At 34.0% G+C, this 19,566-nt stretch overlaps 1 protein-coding gene and 1 long non-coding RNA gene across 2 annotated transcripts; both read right to left on the bottom strand.

Moving 5' to 3' along the window:
* Positions 1-871: 871 nt before the first annotated feature.
* LOC108868119 (defensin Ec-AMP-D1-like) lies at positions 872-1,446 on the bottom strand. Its single transcript, XM_048570451.1, has 2 exons — positions 1,314-1,446; positions 872-1,135 (listed from the first exon to the last, which is right to left on the bottom strand). The coding sequence occupies exons 1-2, from the start codon at positions 1,375-1,377 to the stop codon at positions 927-929; spliced, it is 273 nt and encodes a 90-aa protein (XP_048426408.1). The 5' UTR covers positions 1,378-1,446; the 3' UTR covers positions 872-926.
* A 787-nt stretch (positions 1,447-2,233) lies between these two features.
* LOC125470860 lies at positions 2,234-3,443 on the bottom strand. The gene is made up of 2 exons (XR_007253230.1): positions 2,715-3,443; positions 2,234-2,643 (listed from the first exon to the last, which is right to left on the bottom strand). It is a non-coding gene; the product is annotated as an uncharacterized LOC125470860 (long non-coding RNA).
* Between the last annotated feature and the right edge of the window lie 16,123 nt (positions 3,444-19,566).

Raw genomic sequence — 19,566 nt, 5'->3', positions numbered from 1 at the left:
ATCAGTGTACAATATGTGCTCCAAATTCTACACAGCCAATGCAATTGTGTTAGCGTATGCGAAGCCCATTTGGCCAGTTGGAAACAAGAGTGAATGGAGTGTGCCAGAAGAGGTGTAGAATAAAGTTGTATTATGCCCAATTAGACAAGTTGTATCTGGAAGACGCAACATAAATAGAATCCCAATCTCAAGGGGAGGAAAGGATAATGAAAAAGTGCAGTTGCTGTGGTGGGACAGGCCATAATCACCAAACTTGCAAGAATCCAATTAGACTCTATTCCAGCTTCTTATGTGAATTGTTTTCTTCGAAATTTATTACATTATTGGCTTTTATATTATTCGGGATTTATTACATTATTGGCTTTTATATTTTCAATCACTAGTTTAGAAGAAAAACCTCACATAGATTTTAGCTTAAAAGGGTTTTTGCTGCTCTATTTTTAGATTCAAATTTTTCTTCGAAGATTCTGTTTTTTATTAATTTTTATGTTTAGTTTACTAGGTTATCTTCAATTTTCACGTTCTCTGATTACACTTGAATATCTATACCTACTCTATACATATATTGATAAAAAAAAAATAAAAAAAAGAGTGTAAGAAATGGAGGGGTTCGAGAGTAGGGGTACTCTGTAGTATTCAAGATGCTACCTCTTTTATGCTTCAAGATCTCAACTAATTGTTCTTTTTTCATGGTTAAGATTAATGGGAAATTTTTTGTCATTAAGGGTATATTACTACTTTTACATTAAGTTTTGGTTAGAATTATCATAAAACTAAAATGATGATTATAATTTTATATGGGGTCCAAAATATGGTTACTTTTCCAAATTTGTGAATTAGGGTTCAGTCATTTATTCTCTTCAAACAAACGAAACAAAAAAAATCTTTTATTCCCACGCATGCATCCAAATACGCATTTGTATGACTTAACATTTTTTAGTGCATACACATCTCATCCGGAAGCCAGCACATTTGCCTCCCATAAATCCCTCTTTTTTGCATGTAGTTGCGCAATTGCTTGACCGAAAGCAAATACCGCGGTATTTATGGCTCGGAGACTCACAAATCTTCGATGATTTCTCATTCTTGGACGACTTCTCTTTTGTCTTCCCCTCAGCAACCATTGGCCCCGTTCCTGCCAAACATGCATCAATATGTCAAACCACATATATGATTTTATAAAATTCTGGTTTTCCTTTTTATCAACGGGAGAAGGAATATTCGAATTCAGAACTTCTTCCCACACATATAAATACTGTTATATCTTCTGTTAGGTATAAAGATCAAATTAAGATAAGGAAAGAGAAAGATACCAATAGCCACCAAAAGCAAGATGAGAATGAAGACAGTTGAAAACAAACGCCCGGAACGCTCCATCTTGATTTTGTGGGACGTGTGTGTGTTTGTGCACGCGTGTGAAATATGTACAAATAAGATAAAGAGAGAGTCGTTGATTCAAAGAATTAACCTTGAAGGTCCTTATATAGAGTTGATATGAAAAAAATTTAGTGTATTTCCTTAAAAGGCGTTCCTTGGTAAAAATAGCGAGCTTAGGGAAAACTTTTAACTCCGAGAGACGAGCAAAACCCTATTTTGGCTCATCATTCATCCTGCATTTGAGGAGAGACGGTGGCTTTTTTCTCCTCCCTTAAATTGAAATATTCCTTTTTGAGGTTACAAATGAGGAGTTCGTGAATCTTTAACCTATTTCTACATATCACCCTACTCACCCACACCACTAGATAACCCAGTCGAAATTGAAATATTACATTGTTGAAATGGCCCCTACATTTTCCCTATCACAGTGGTCTCTTTCTGTTCTTCTGTTTTTATTTTTGTTTTTACATAATGCTAAAATATTTGGAAATTTTCGGGGCCTTGTGGTGGCTGTAGTTCCTAGGTTAGGCTTGTTTGTTGGACTCAGACCTGCTCATTGTGAGGCAAGTTTTTGTTTGATGCTTGGCCGTCCCAGCCTTTGTAGACTTAGCAAAATCTTAAGCAGTCCATTAAACATAATTAATAATGTGTTAACTCGAACATCAGACAATTAATAGACAGATTAAATTATTGTTTTGATCTAAGATTACTGTTGAACCATTTGATGCGATCACTTAAACGAGTTAACTTATGATTGGCTAGCATTCCACATGAACACCAAATAAAATGACAAGAACACTATCAGTTGATAGACATCGTGTACTAAGAAACATCGGTTTTTAATCTGTACACCTCCAATTTACTGTTATCAACAACTTCATTTATTCACTCATTTCTTTTTTGGTCGAAAAGGAGCATTCCTTAATTAAGTAGAAAAGGTTACACCAATGCAAACGGAAAGCAAAAGTAACCCAAAGCAAGTTGGGGGAATCAAATACATAAAGCCCAGCCCAATAAGCAAACTAGCACAAATTAAAACCCTAATCCCTAATTTCCAAACGCAGTCTGCCAATGCAGTCGGTATCACAAACGTCTTGCCAGTAGCCACCAAAGCAGCAAAACTAGAGAAAGCAACCAAGTGGTCAATTTGACCAAAACATCGTAATAGAAAACTTACAAACCCACAACTAAAAGTACACCATAACCAAAATTTGCCACTGCCAAACCGAGAAGTAGCCACTAGATCCGAACCACCATGACAAATCCCTGCAAATATATACAAATATATTAGCACATGGATAGAAGGTAAGGTTAAGGGGTATGAAAAATACCCTTACTTCTGCCGAAACCACTGAACACTTGGCCTCAAAGGGATTCCGGCATGCCTGCTGGGGGAAAGGAAGTGAGTACGGGAGATGGATCTAGCATCCATTTTCGATTTGGCGCACAAAGATAGAAGCCTAGGATGGGGTGTGGGTGGATTATGAGGAGGTGAGGTATAAAGGAAAGGTGGGGGGCCGGAAAAGAGGGAGGTTGGAGAAAGAATGATGATCGCCAAAGAAAGGGCATGAAGCCCGAAACTGAGACAAGCTCAGGGAAAGGAGGAGACCAATCTCAAAAAATCGAAACAAAGCTGAAAGGAAAACTAAAATACGAGCAAGAGAGAATGAGAGGAGAGAATAAGGAAAAGACAAAGGGAGGGGGGGTTGCCACTGGCACCTAAGCCAAGGGCTAAGGTCGGCAGCTAGGGTTTTACCTCAGTTTGTGTTTCAGAGCTTCTGGTTCTAGAGAGGATTACTACAAATTTCTCTTTTGGTGAGGAAATTCGTGAGTTTCTTTTTTTTATTTTATATATTATTCACTCATTTCATATTCACCCATCGTAACCAATATGTACATAGCTACAATGACAAGCATATTTGCAAATGCGTATTTATAAATAAAAATAAAAAATAATTATTTGTATGCATGTGCGAAAAAGTTAGTATTGTCTAATTATAAGAAAACTGTGGAAAGACATCTTCAATTTCTACTCTTTAATTGGGACCTATCTAAAGCTTGGTTGACGTAAGTGACCCAGTTAGAGTAACTCCACTGTGTGGAGTAGCTCGATGGACCGGCTCCAGAACAAGGGGCAATAGCCCCAGCAATCATGTCCTACCCATGCCGGTGATTACGTAGGAAGGGGCCCGAGAGCCTGAGGTGGGGGTGATGCAACACTGACGTCAGGGCGACGCCAGCCATGTTTTAATATTTTTTTAGGAAGGCGCTGGGACCCGCAGCGCAGGCCTGCATAATGTTACTGTTGGAGGCCACGTGGCAGCTCCGCGTCCGTTGGATTTCCAACGGTAAAAAAAAAAATTCAAATCTTCTTTAATTTCAGCGATTGGATTTGAGATCAATGGTCCACGTTATTCGCCTTTATAAATTTAAAAAAAAAAGCACAGTAAATAATTTTGAAATTTTACCGTTGTGCCACGTGGCACAATATGGAGGGTTGGATTTCAAAATTTTTTTAATCCAACGGTAGAAATTAATTATGTGAATAAAAATTAAAAAGAATGTAAAAAATAATTAAAAAAATCCAAAAAACAATTTTGAAAAATTAAAAAATAAAATTGATTTTACTTTTCTATAAATACCTTTTCATTATCTTCTACCTTACACCATAATTTCATATTTTCTCAAATACTTTCAACCATATTCCTATCTTTCTCTCAAAGTTTCAATCCAATTGTTTTCTAACAAAATGACTAATGATGCAGGTATGAATTGGACACTTATTAAAGATGTTACGTTATGTTCTAGCAGGGTTGAAGTTACTCATGATTCGATTACGAGTAATGAGATACAGTTGCAAGAAATGTGGAGTCTTATTCATACCAATTATCTTGAGAAAATTGGTGGGAAAAGAACAAAAGAATCGATATCCAGTTGTTGGAGAATACTCAGCCAATCATTTAGTATGTGGAGAGACGCCTTGGCACAAACTAGTAGTAATCTTCGAAGTGGGGAAAAATTAAAGGATCAGGTAACAATATATTATTTATTTGTTTGTACTATACCCAAATTTACATTAGCTACTTTGATTATAATTATTTATTCTCCCGCATTGTGTAGACATTTCAAGCACAAGCTTGGTATAATGCCAAGACCAAAAGCAAAAACAAATCATTCAGCCGGTGGTAATGTTGGAATATTGTCAAAGATTGTCCTAAATTTAGAGTTATGTCTGTCAGTCCAGAAGTTGTCATAAACAGTACCCTTTTACACTCTACGCTCAATCATGTCTCACATGTTCATAAAGATGACGTAGAAGAAGTGCTAGAAACGCCCCCCTGAACAAGCGTCGGGGTCGACCCGTTATCCAATTAGGCCTCAAGGTAAGAAGGCTTTAAACAGAAAATGGAGTGCTTCCAAGAATGATTATAGAAAATACATGGAAGAACTTGCTCGCCAAGGTGAATTGACTTTGGCATGGGAAATGGTTAAATTTAAGGCTGATAAGGCTAGAATGAGGCAAAAGCTACAGCTGGAGAGAAATTATTTCAAGCTAATGAGAGAAAAAGAGATACTTAGGCAAGAAAGGGAAGAGATTAAAGAAGAAAAAATGGCTCAACAAGATCATGACATTATGAAGGAACCTTTAGAGGGGAAGTCACCGAATTCTAAATATTTTTAGAATTCGGAGAAAACAGACATGATGCAAATGAGGCGTGCAAGGGAAGCGATGGCAAGAGGAGATGGTCCTAGCACCACAATAGGAGACGGTCCTAGCACCACAAGAGGAGATGATCCTAGCATCACAAATTGGTTAGGTGATGATTTTCCATTCACGAAGGACTAGGGAATTTGTTTTTAATCGGAACCCATAATTTTCCAATCACTTTGGGTTGTACTTTCTTATTTATTGAATAAAGTGCTTTATGTTGTTCCTAATTTATTGAATTTAGTACTTTATTTAAACTAAGAGTATATTTATTTAATTTGGTAATTTATTTAAATTAAGAGAATCTTTATTCAAAGGACATAAACACACCAAATTTAAAGAAAACAAAGAAAAAAAAAACTCACTAAATGAACTTAAAAAACACACCAAATAAAAACAAACACACTAAATGAACTTAAAAGTTTCTTGAGCTTGTTTCAATTCCCATTGGTGCTCTATCAAGTCAATTTGCCGGGCATTGTGCATATATGGGTTGAATGAGCCTTTCATTGTAACGTTTATCCCTTTGTAATGGCTCGTGTTGCACGAGTTCTTCGGTGGCGTCATGAGCTCAATAAATTTTTGTTCTGGAATTGTTCATCGTGTCTGGCTCATATTCATCAATGACATCATAATCGTACTCATCTTCCACAATCATGTTGTGAAGAATGATGCACGTCATCATGATGGATCGAAACGACTTTAAATCAAACATTTTGGCAGCACCTATGGCAATCGCCCAACGAGCTTGGAGGATACCAAAACAACACTTCACATCCTTCCTACACCCCTCTTGACAGCTTGCAAAGTGTTTTTTCTTTTGCACTTCACAGACGTGGCACTATTTTGACAAATGATGACCACCTTGGGTAAATGTCGTCTGTTAAATAGTATGGCTCGTGGTACTCCATATACAAGCATCCTCAAGGCAGCAGTAATTTTTTGCTCAGGAATGAGATCCATAACACACCAAAAGTATCATTCTTTTGCACAAAGTAAGAATCATGGTTGCAAACAGCAATCATGATTCTGTTGAACAAATGTCGTTTCATTGTAAAATGACGTCTAAAGTACGTATTAGGGAATGCACTGTTACAGACAAAATAATCGTCCAAGAGATCCATACCTCGTCGTTGTTTGTTTCTATCAAAGTTTGCAAAACGGCCTGCAGATCTAAGCCATAGCTTGGATGACTCGACAAGAATGTGAAGCTCTTTAGCTTCTTACTTCGTCATCTCTTCTTCTACGTTCCCCATCCTCTTCGTCTTCCATCTCATTTTGGGCCACTTGGAGATTGAACATTTCTTCACCTTACTTAAACAATTCTTTCTCTTGCTCCTTGATTTCCCACAACATCCTTGAAGAAGAAGACATTGTAAGAAGTAAGTAGAAACTATGAATAATGATATAGATTTTGATTTTGGTGAAGAATGAAGCAGAAACTATGAATAATAATAGAGATTTTGATTTTGGTGAAAAATGAAGCAGAAACTATGAATAATGATAGAGATTTTGATTTGGGAAATATTATTGGCACTTCAAAAATCTCATTCTACACTCCTCACAAGAGTATTTTTTTTCTTTCCTAATATAGAAAGTTTGAAGTGTTGAATGAGATTTTTGGAGTGCTAATAACAATTCCCTTTGATTTTGGTGTGTGATTTCTGGTTCTAGATAGTGGGTTATATGGATGAAAAATAAAGGATTAGGTTGTAGATAATGCCACATGACATGTCATCATTCGTTAAAAATCTGATCGAAATCTATCCTTCAAGATTGTCTTTAGATTGTGACATATGGCGCGACATAATTGGTTAAAAATCTTATCGGAAATCTATACTCAACGATTCTGAAAAGGTAACGACACGTGGCACGACGGCATTGGATAAATATCTTATCGAAATCTATCACAAAAAATTGTCTTCTCGGATAATGACACATGGCGCAACTAGAACGATTAAAAATCTTATCCGAAATTACAAATAAAGTTATTTTGTATTATTTTATAAAATAAACTAACATTTTATTGCTTATTGTCATGACTATTCAGTGTAGGGATGGAGATGCAAAAGGATGTTACTATTCATTAAAGGTTTTTCAATAGTGACTTGCCCTAGGAGGCCTTTGCAACGGTGGAGTTGCTCTTAGTTACGGATTTGGTAGCTGCAATACTTTTGTAGTTCTTGATCAGTGAAAATAAGTTTCTATTTTTCTTTTTCTCCTACCACATTGATCTCGATGATTTATACGAAATTCAATTGAAAGGTGCAATTCCAATCAAATTATAGTACTTAGCAAACAACACATTGGCTTAAGAATATTTTTAGCACTCTAAAAATTCATCATGCACCAACTTTTTATTATTTTTTATGTTTACATTGGGAACAAGTGTATGATGATTGAGTGCAAATAACGATTAAGAAATGTCCACATAAGCTATAACAGTACTAAAAGACTACACTAATATTCTCCAACCGAAATATTAATTCCTATATGGCGCTGACATGAATTGGCAACAAAGAAGTTGCTATCAAATTTGACAACAACTTCAAATATAAATTTTTTTATGGGAAACGCTGAAACTGAAGGAAGCCAGAAAGACCGAAGCTTATGGGAAACGCATGATTGAATTAATTCAATCTCCCAAAATACCAAAGACGTGAAAATCTCCAATAAGAGATCATCCAATTCTTATTTTCTTCTGCAATTTTCCCTTCAATCAAATTTTCTCGGGAAACAAACACAGCAGTAAAGCCAAAGACAAAGAAATCAAACGATCGGAAGGCAATCAACGACGCAGAAAGAAGAAAACTCACAGGATTTGGCGAGCTTGTAGGTATTGGCAGATTTGTCGTAGAGTTCGGCGGCGTCTTCATGCTTGGAACCGAAAAATCCCCAGCTGCTCAATTTCTTCTTTGCTTTCTACTCGAAATCCTCCGCCCTAGCAATCTGATCGCCCATTGTTTTTCAATCTGATTGCCCTTATGCATTAAAGGAAAAATTGCCCACCTTAAAATGAAAATTCTTAGAGGTGATGATTATTGAGTTGGACTTTTATTTCTTCTATTTTCAATTAAGGGGTTGTATTTTGTTGAATTATTTGTGGCTGAATTAATTAATATGACTTTTATTATGAATTATTTATATGTAAGATTTAAAGTTAAGATAGAAATTAAGAAAAAATAATAATGTAATAAAATAATAGCTTAATTTGACATATCGAGCGGAGAGTAAAACATTAAAATATGTCAAAATGCCACATAAGCTGTCAAATTTTAAATTTTAGGTTCAAAATTTGATATCTCCTTTGAAGATGATCTAATGTACTTATTGTCTTTTCATAACTTCAATATTTATTGGGAGCAAAGTTTCTATAAATAGGCAGTTAGCAATAGAGAAGAGTACTGGATATCTAAAACAGGTGAGAAAAACATGGGAATTTGTATTGAAGCCAAACAGAATGGATAATACTGCCATTCCATGTGGTTGACACTTGAAACAAAACCCATATGAAATTGCAGAATGTAAAACAATTAGACCAAGGGGTAGAATTCTTTCATCTTCTATTACTATCTTCTCCCATTTTCTTCTCTCACACTTTTCTTGTTATCTTTTTCTTTATATAAAAATTTCAAAACAAGATATTAACGTGGCTTAATCATAACCGTTTAAATAGAATGAGAGAAAAAAGAAAAGAAATTAGTAGGAAGAGAATCATACTCTTCAGATCAAAGATTTGCTATATTTAGAAATTGGAAAAAAGGTGGCTATTACGGCCCCACTTGGGAAAAAACTTGGGTGCAATTATGAAGGCCCATATCGACTTCCTTCCCAAAAATTGAGGATCCATGCATGATCCATCCCACTTATTGGAACAAAGCAAAAGGTCTCAAAAGCCATTGCCAAATTTAGCAAAATCTTTTTCTCCACCCCCTCTTCGCCGCACAAAAATTAACGCATCAAATTTTGGCCTTGAAAAAGATGCCACCATGAGATTCAAACATCAGTCAGTTTCGGCTAAATGACCTACTTCCGTACAATACAAGCATGGATTTGGATGTGTTCCTGCCCTAATCGTGGCTGTCCATCCCTCCAAGCAAGGTAAAGAAGACTTAGTTATCCCTTGCTTTAGAGGTTCAACAAGTTCCTTGGAAGGACTAAACTTTCCTTTTGCAGTAAAATGATTAACACAAAACAAGGGTGCATGCTTTGCAATGTGGCTTTGGACGGACCTGTCGATTTCTATTAGTTTTCCCATTAGGAATCCTGCCACGCTAATCTTCAGAACCGTCCCAACTAATGCACAGAGGTTAAGAGATGAAAAGGCAAAGAGGTCTTCCAGCTATCAGCAAACTCCATAACAGTATAAATCTGCGGCACATCATATATAAAATAAGGGTATGAAAAAAAAAATATGAGGTTGGGTTCAAAGTGAGGAGCAAGTCACATGCCTTGTTCTTGCTAGGCATGTGCATCTTTGAGTCGACTTAGCTGATCTTTCGCTCATCCAGGTTAATAGAACCTGACCGATAAAGAAAATAGATCCAAATCTATAGAAGGAAGCTATACTTGTGTACATTGGGACACACGAAGTGTTCACTACTTACAGTCAATTCACTGCTTACTATTTAGAGTGAATAGTAAGGGAAATTTTATTGCCCTTGTCCTCCAATTGTCATTGCCCTCCACTAATAGGTGGAGATGCTCTAAATTAGAAGTGTTTATGGCTCTTTGAATTCCTTTATGGAGAATCATGGCCATATGTTCTCTTTGAGTTTTATAGAGAAGCACATCCCAAATGAAACCTAAATGACCAGCCCAAAACAAAAAAAAAAAGCCCAATTCTACAAGGTATGCCAAAAAGTAATTCATAAATGGGTGTGATATCCACATACCTCATTTTACTTCTCACACAGTTTTTTTAATTTTTGACTGTCGGATTGGATGAATTGAAGAAGATCAACGGATAGAAATTATCAATAGATGTGTGAGAAGTAAAATGAGATGTGTGGATAGCACATCCCTTCATAAAAAGAAAGATTAAAAAAACTGGTGGCAGGAACATCAAGAGTAACGCAACAAACATCAGCACGCTTGATGAAACTCAGCATAATCTAACAAATTAAATAGTGGTATCTGCACGAAATGGAGACACATGCATGAATTTGATGAAATAGAAAAGAAAAGAAGATGCGTATTGCTATTTGACTTTGTTTATAGTAAAGTTAGACCCAAATAATTTGCATAATTAATGGCCCCCATTAGAGAACATTCCTTATTTGAGGGCAACAACATTCGGCCACCATACTCCTTTATTAATTATTGCTAAACAACATTTGAATTGACTGTTATTAAAAAAAATTTGACAAAAGAACAGCGCTAGTGGTTGAATTGTTAAATGTTAGGAAAGCGAGAAGTCAATGGAGATTGAACCTCCATCAGAATACATAAACATTATTATTTTTTGTTACGGTAAAGTGCCATCTACGATTTAGTGTTATTAATTAAACTAAGTATACAGTTTGTGGGGGACTCTGAATGAATGAGGATCCTCTCTCGATCCTCTTTGTGAGGATCTTGGGATCCTCCAATTACATTTGTTATCATATATCATGCAGTCATAAATTATTGTAAATCTTTTTATTTAAAATTAAATATAAACAGTATCTGACGAAAATTGGTCACACGATGTACGATGAACATATGTGATTGGAGAATTCTCGAGATCCTCACAAAGAGGATCCGGAGATGATCCTTATTTGACTCTAAATATGTCCAACTCGTGCATTGCTAATTCAATCGTATGGCCACTAGCTGGAGAAAAACTTGTTTGGGGCTTGGCTTACCATTGTACTTTGCTAAGTGACACTACAATCTACTAAAAAATCGCCACGTGACAAGTCTTAAATATAATTTTTTTTCCCATTCTTTTATATTTAGGATTCTTATAATTATATTTCTCACTAATTAATATACATCAATTTAATGGGTCTTTTTTTTGTTTTCTTTCTTTTTTTAAAAAAGGGAACAATTGGTGGCAAGATACGGTTATCCATCCCAAATATTCCCTCCAATTTATGTTGCAGGACTCTTTCCCTTTCTTCTCTCTCCCACTTCTTTGTCTCTTCGACTTTTTTCTCTCACTGTTCTTCAGAAAAAATTATGTACCCTAAACAAAATCACTTTCTCCAACTTTTGTCATGGAAATCAATCAATAATCTTTAAGTTTTTTTCGTTATTTATACAATACTTGATTTGATTATGTGAACTTGACATGAATAACCCATATATAGGTGTATTAGGGTTAGCCTAATTTTTTATTTGTTTTCGTTAACATGTTAAGCTAATATTTGGGCTCAAATGATAATCAATGTTATGGTTAATATGTTGATACGAATTACCCACATACTTATACAATAGTTTTTTTAGTTCTTTACTATGAGTATTTTATTAATGTGGTAGTCTTCTTTTTTTTTTTCTTTATATATATATATATATATATATATATATTTCAATTGGTAGGTTGCTGCTGAGACAATGGAGTTTTAAGAAGATGTAAAAATTAGAATGTTGGTGAATTCTGACATTGAAGCCTTTCAAGTACGCAATGCTTATGAGAATATTTGGGAAACCCCCCCCTGGGCGCCGGGGGGGGGGGGGGAGGAAAAAAATATAAGCCATTAAATTGATGCATATTAATTAGCGAAAAAAAATAATTATGAGAATTTTAAATATAAAAGAATGAAAAAAAAATTATATTTAAGACTTGTCACGTGGTGATTTTTTAGTGGATTGTAGTGCCACTTAGCAAAGTCCAGTGGCATGCCAAGCCCCACACAAGTTTTTCTCCACTAGCTGTGACTGACACATCACATATATGTAATTCGTAACAATATTAATCATCTTGATTATCAAACCCATTAATTAGTTTCCTAATAATATATTTGTCTTGGTAATGCGATTGGAATTGGTTATTTGTAGGGGCGCAAACCCAACTAACAAGATGTGCGTAGTTGACCTAAATACATTTCTAATTAAAAAGTCAACCCAAAATGTATTCTTGTTCTTCATGGAGGTGGATAGATATATATAGTTGGATTCTAAATAACATATACATGGCCGATTCGTTGAATTTAATCATGTTGTTGCCCTATCATTATCGTAATATATCATTGTACCGTTTTATGATTCTAAGGTGGATTAGTCCTGTAACCTAAAAGTTAGACTATCACGACTGATTTGTACACAAATTCAAGCTCTCATGCATTACAAATTCAGTTACAACGTTCAAGACTTGAAGCTTTAATTTTTGTTTGATCTGAGACCCCAAAACATTTCGATAGTCAAGCTAACGTGCTTTTAACGAAGATTAGGTTTTGCAGATTGGTAATGAGAAATAAAAATTCTAATCCACTCTTCAATCACATTACGATGATCTCCAATTCCCTGAAGCTAACATGTGAGAAAATGGTAATCCAACGTTACCTTCACCACTCAAAAGGCTATTTTCTTTAATAAAATTTGGTTTAGGTCAAACGAGAATTTCATATTTTAGCATAAGTTGATGCATATTTTCATTTTCTAGTTAGCTCAATGAAAATATTTTTCTCTGTTCATAAAGCAATTCTCACTCCTAACTGAGGTCAAAACCAGTAGACTACAAAATACTATTAAAAATACTATTAATCTTATGGGATCCCTAATCTTATTTATTTTGTGTAAACCCAACTATATTGACCATTCAACGCCCCTAGTAAACTATTGCAACTAGATGCATCATCACCTCCAATTACAATTATTATCCGATCATGTAATTACCCGGTAAATTTGCTACTATAAAAAGTAGTTCAGTACACGCCAACTAATGATAAAAATATAGCTAGATTTCTTAGAAGATGTCCAGATTAATTAAGTGGTTTCATTATGCATGCCTTAAGTTTCCTCAACTACTAACTCATACGCGCCGATGAATGTTATAGTCACATTGACTTAAGGATTTAATTATATTATTGATAAATGCTAAGGAAACCTTCCTAAAAGTGAGACTTTCTATGGACTTTCTGTCATCTCATGTTTTCGGTACAATTCTCATGCAAATGTTATAAAGCATTATGTCAAAAACATAATATGACGGAGAGTCCATAAAGAGTCTCACTTTAAAAAAAATTATTTAGCATTTCTCATAATTAAATGCATAAATATTGCTAAACAATGAGAGTCAATGACATATATTTCATGTCAAAATATTGATCATTCGGCATTTTTAATGTCATTTTCAGGTTGTCGACTCAGCCACCGAAAGGATTTGGTGGAAACCCTAGCTACTTGAATTAATTATGGCCTTAATTAAGCAGAACGGTATCACAATCACATTGTATAATTATTTAATTAGAAGTTTTTACTAATCCTTGGCTGTGATCTGATGTACCTAATCCAATAAGTTTTGTATCTTTCCTTTTTAGTTTTTTATAACTCATCATTCATCAAGTTTTCTGTTTCGAGGGGAAGGGTTGAAGCATGGCCAATAGAGATTAAAGAAGATAAATTAAGGGTAATTACAGTGGGATGCATACAGAACAAAGACAAATATATATATATATATATATAGTTAAATAAGGAGGATTCAAACATTGTGTTTTATATGATAGGTCAAAGGAGCCGAGGGTTTTGTATATGCTTTTCCGAGCCCCTACTCTAATATTTATCAACTGAGTAATGCTAGGGTTTTGTAAATTTATCACCAATAAAAAACATGCTTATTTAAGTTTATAAATTTTGTTTACAAATTTAATCTTCTTAACATTACTTTTACTGATATGTACATAATTTAAATCCTAAAACATATTTGATAATGATAGTGTATATATAATAAGAAGCAATATTCAAAACCTGCTTACGCTTAATTATTTTTGATAAGTCTCTCTTGAGAGGATTCCTTTTTACAAGAACAGTAAATATACCATTGTTGGGGCAACTTGTTCACATTTTTATGGAGAAATAATCTACACTATTTAAGTTTTGCATTTAACAATCATTCCTGCAAAACATCAACAAGTTTGAAAACTGTTTAAATATGGTGGATTGTCGTGAACCTTTAATTCTTTAGCATAAAGTAATGCATGTCGTTGTCTATTTATTTATTTTCTTGTAGTTAGATGATTTTTTAGGAATAATCCTTTTTTTCTTTTTTTGAGTTCAAGGAATAATCCTTCAGTAGTCCTAACAAATATTGAATGGGTCGAATCCTTGAACCAGATAGAGGGCAGGGCAGGGCAGCGCATGCATTAGATGAATATAACAAATGTTGGAAAGGAATATTTTACTGCATTTGTTATGTAAATAGGTGATACAACAATTACATACATGCAGTTGTGATGTTAAAACATGTTTGTGCAACAAAAGGGGTGACAAGTACAAGGTATATATAACACCAAACAAGTTGAATAAGTTTCAATTCATTACACGTCAACGAAACTTTCATGCTAAAAATATGCGGTACAATACTTGGCTACTCAAAGATGAGTAAGAACTTCTACTTAAAATTTCTCAAAATTGTTCCTTGTCAATTTATAAAACTTCGTGTTTATAATCAGAACTGTTCATATTATAAATCATCATATAAAGATCCCCTCTACAAAAAAAAAAATCAATTAAAACTAAGGTTGTTTAGTCATCAAACTATTTAAAAACAAATGAACGGTATTGGTAAAAGCATTATGAACCGTCTATGTATTTGTTACAATAGATTGACTAAACGAACTTAGTTTTAATTTATTTTTTGCAGAGATGATCTTTACAATGTGATTCATAGCATGAACGGTTCTGATCATAAGCACAAAGCTCCACAATTAAAGCACTAAGAATTTTAAGTAGGAGTTCATACTCATCTTTGAGTAGCCAAGTATTGTTCAAATATGTGATATCATGTTTCAAAGAGTGGACTTCATTAGATATCATTTGACTTTTGATGACAAGATTAGTCTAGCCTTGTACATATATATATATATATATATATATATATATGTGTGTGTGTGTGTGTGATGGTATAAAATAAGAAAGGTCCTTCAAGTTAATGAACGAAAGAAGAGATCTAGTGAGGCCCCCATGACTTTTAGGTCAAATGGGACATGGATGGCATGAGGTGAGGGTAGAACTTCAGGGATTTTATTTCCTTGTAACGAAACTCCTAGGCAACCAATATAGTTAAATTGTTACGCCAGTTCTATATCATATGTCCAAATAGATAAATTAGAGCCCGTAAGAAACGGAAGCCAAATATCCCAGTTGAATGATTAAATATTGTATGAAATTTTCCACAGCAGCTTTCATATTAATTCTTTGTTCTTTCTATATGGATATATTGTCTCACTATAAGTAAGGATTACATAAAAAACACAAAATAATATGAATTTCCGGCTCAATTGGTGCATGCCGAAAGGTGAGAAATGAATTAGGATATAGAAGAAATTATGAATATAATCATTTCCAAAACTCAAACGAAATAAAGAGCATATCATCCATTACAATTTACAAATTACTCAATCATTTCTTTTATTCTTGTAAAAGAAAAGTTCATTTACCATGAAAATTTGACGGCTCGCTATATATATATTTTACTCCATTCATGTTTAGAGCAAACCTTCAAATTTTTATGATATAAGAGTGCTAGCGATCTTTTCAATCATTTCTTTAATTCTAATTTAATCAAAAATAACAATTTGGATTCTGAAATGACTTCCACTTCCATATAGTTATTATCAAGAAAATAATTAGACAAAAAGGAAAATAGTTCCTTAACGTGTGTCTACATCACAATCCATATTAAATATCCTCTCAATTTTTTTCCCCTCAGAATCATATCAAATTAGCATATTGTTGTCCTCATGCTCGGAGTTGTTGGAAAACAAGAAGTAAAAATCGCGGGAAAGGTGGGTGCCGGTCTTGGTGGGTCCCCATAGACCTACCAACGGCCAAGACTTTGAGGTCCACAAATCCCAGCCGTCGGATGCTTCCAACTTTCAGCGGATTCATGGGTCCCACACCCAAACATGTCTCAAGGTCGATGGTCTAAGAGATATTTTCAATTGTGACGGGAACACAAGTGGTACATCATTTCTTTTAATAGGAATTGTGGGAAATTTTATTTTTTAAGTTATTAACTTTTTAGCACACATATCTCACTATTTTTTAGTGATACGTAGTGTACCATCCCGTGTACCCGTCATACTGAAAAATCTCTCTTCCAATGTGCTTCATTGTTTGACATCTGGACTGTTACTTATATAAATAAATAAAAAAAAATAGAAAGTCACTTTTTTCACTAAAAGAAAAAAGTTTTTTTTTTTTTTTAACAATACAACCCCTTTAAAACTTAGGAAAACTAATAAAAATAGTTTGAAAACTTTAAGTTTTAACGATAAAGACAAAATAAAGGGTAAAGTTAATTTTTGTTAAAGTGAACAGTACTAGGAGTTTTTCGTTAAAGTTACCTTAAAACTTTTAATTAGAAGAACCTCAAAGAAGACAAGATTAAATTTTAAAAGAAAGTCATTTTTACGATTCATGCTTTGAAGTTAAGATCTCTCATGTATATGTGAAGGTCAATACAACTAAACTAAAACTCTACTTATTTACTATTATTATTTAAGAGGTATAATTCTTTTCTTCTTTTTTTCTATTTGTTTTCATACGATTATATATTTACACTTACAAGTGAAAAAAAATTATGTAACCTTTTTCGAAGAGCCAAGTGTCTCTTGAATTTAACTTTATAGGCTATTTATAACTATCTAGTTTTTAATTTTTATTATTATGGAAATTGAAAACTTATTTAAAAATTATAGTAATAAAGTAGAGAGTAAGAGAGAACTGGAGAGAGACAAGAGAAAGTGGATGAGGAATTACAGTGTATTTTCTTCTCATTGAAGTAACTATTTATAGGTTTAGGATTTACATAAAAAAAAGGTCTCCATTATTTACATATTAAATATTGGCTCCAAATGGACAACCACATAATTGACATTATTTACAACACTCCTCTTGGATGTTTACCAATCAATGCTGCTACGAAAAAACTTTACTTGGAGAACCTAGTAGGACAAAACACCACGTTTATGGAACATTGACACAGTGTTAGATGAGCATAATATTGCATCGCTAAAACCTTACCAGGAAAACTCAGTGGGATAAAAACCTGGTCTAAAGAAAAAGAGCACAGCACACTTATGTCAGGTATAGCATATTGTCGAAGGCTCCTCCTAACGAATAACTCCATTACTCCATTTGATGAATAACCCCACCACTCCCCCCCCCCCCCCCTCCCAAAAAAAAAAAGATAGTAAGCCTTGATTTGATTGTCCCCATAATTGAGGTTGATATAATTGGGCATTTGTCTACAGCAATTGAATTTTAGTAGAACCTTTTGTAGTCATGCAAAGAATAAATATATACGGAAGGAAAATATAGTATTTGAAATAAACTAGGAGGATTTTAAACTCCATGACGAATATAAGCCATATATATACAAATCGCATCATAGGGCTTAGAACTCCTACAAAAATGTGAACTCTTTCCAGAGTATATTGCAATAATATAACTTTCATTCGAACTGATAAGAATACTCATTGAGATAATTCATACCAAACTTATCTAGAATACAATACATTGGTATCGAGTACATTGAGCCTTAGGCCTCTTCATTTAAAATCTTTAATAAGAATTCCATGGCATTTTCTTACTTTAAAAAATTGCTTCGAGAGATAAATTTTCAAGTGGTTGGTATGCAATCAACACATTCTTTAACCCCTTAACATATTACTCTACGTTATTAATGAGACAACAACGGATGTATCAATGCTTATTCACGACGTTTTTTTAAACTGTCTTTCTCCCCTTAACAACGAGAATAATTGTCTCATCAAAATGACAATCTGCTAGAATGTGGTAAATATAAGCACTTAAAACAAATCAACTTGAATCCCAATTTTGATGGATGATCCATCTATGTGTACACAATTACTTGTTGGTTGGAAAATTAACCTCAACCAAACTGATCATGGTGATGGATGTGATAAAAATGCATCTACCAAGAAGAAAGAATAAAATGTATAAAGATTATGGTAGGGTTTTTGAAGTTTTGTGCTCAAAATCAATTCGAAGTGACATGATACATTTAGGAAATTTGGGAATTACTTTTGTAATAGCAATTTAATAATATAACGGCCATCTTATAAATACTTCTAGATCTTTAGTAATAAAATCAACAATTAAATGTTGATAAAGCTCAGAAATATGCTTTTAACTTCTCGAGAAGAAATACGGGGATCCAAAGTCAATTTACTTAAATGGTCTGAGAACTAATTTTTCGTATTTTTCTTGTGAGGGACATGCCCAATGCACTAGGTTGGAGAATAAACAATCGTGGGCATCCCAAATAATTCACGCCAAAATAAATTCAACACTCGATTCAAGCTGCACTTTCTGAAAAGAAAGATCATTCTCAACTCAGTAAAGAAACGATGTCGCCCAAAGCAAAAGAAATCCCCTACTACTATGTGTCCATCATTCAAAAATCGCCTACGACAGAATGAAGTGGAATTCCAATGAAAAAAAATAGAATACGCGTTGAACATGATTTTGAATGTATTCGTAAAATAATATTCTTTTTAAAATTTTATGGGGCTGAAATAGTTATTTCATAGAAAAGTATATAAGTCATTTAATAAGAAACTTTTGTGTGAGGTGTATTCAACCATTTTTAGGGTACTAATAAAAATCCTTCACATAAGTGGCATTCCAATATTTAACGAGGATCATATTCCCTAGAGTTTTGTAATAAATGTTGGAAAAAAAAAAAAGAGGTGAAGCAAACCCAAGAGGGTTGGAGGGTTTGTTTTGTAACCTCTCTTTCCCAAATATTTATTACATTTTTTTTCCCAACTTGATCATACCAAACATGCGATAAGCAAGTTGTGATTCATTTCCCCCCTCCAAACCTTGAACTAAAAAGGGCTAATTGTGGTGGTTTTTTTTGTGATTCTTCGGGTTAATGTCTTGGGGTTGTTTTGTTTTTTTTTTTTTTTTTTTTTTGTTTTTTTTGTTTTTTTTTTTTTTCATAACTCGGCCATCATGTGCAGAGCTTTGTGTTATGATTATTGCCTTGGCGTTTGTGAGGTTGGCATAATTAGGAGTGGGTTCGGTACGGTTATATACCAAAATTCCTACACCAATTACCGTACCAAACTTTCGATTTGACAAAATCTATTACCGTTACCGTACCAAATTTTTGGTATACCGAAGTTCGGTATTGCCAATAGTTCGGTTGGCATGTATGGCAATGGTAATTACACTTTGTTATGAGCCAAAACCTGTTTTTGTTTTTTTAATCCAATTCAAGGGCAAAACTTCTTTTTGTACCTTTATCTCATACATTGTAAGCCTAAATTCATCTATTATTCACCATTCACAATTTATACGCACAA

This window comes from the organism of the source record quoted next, unplaced genomic scaffold (genome assembly GCF_019419815.1).
Source record: "Pyrus x bretschneideri cultivar Hongxiangsu unplaced genomic scaffold, Pyrus_bretschneideri_v1 Contig53, whole genome shotgun sequence".
NCBI classification, from domain to species: Eukaryota; Viridiplantae; Streptophyta; class Magnoliopsida; order Rosales; family Rosaceae; genus Pyrus; species Pyrus x bretschneideri.
The sequence above is the reverse complement of the archived record's forward strand: the minus strand, read 5'-3'. Positions and strand labels throughout refer to the sequence as shown.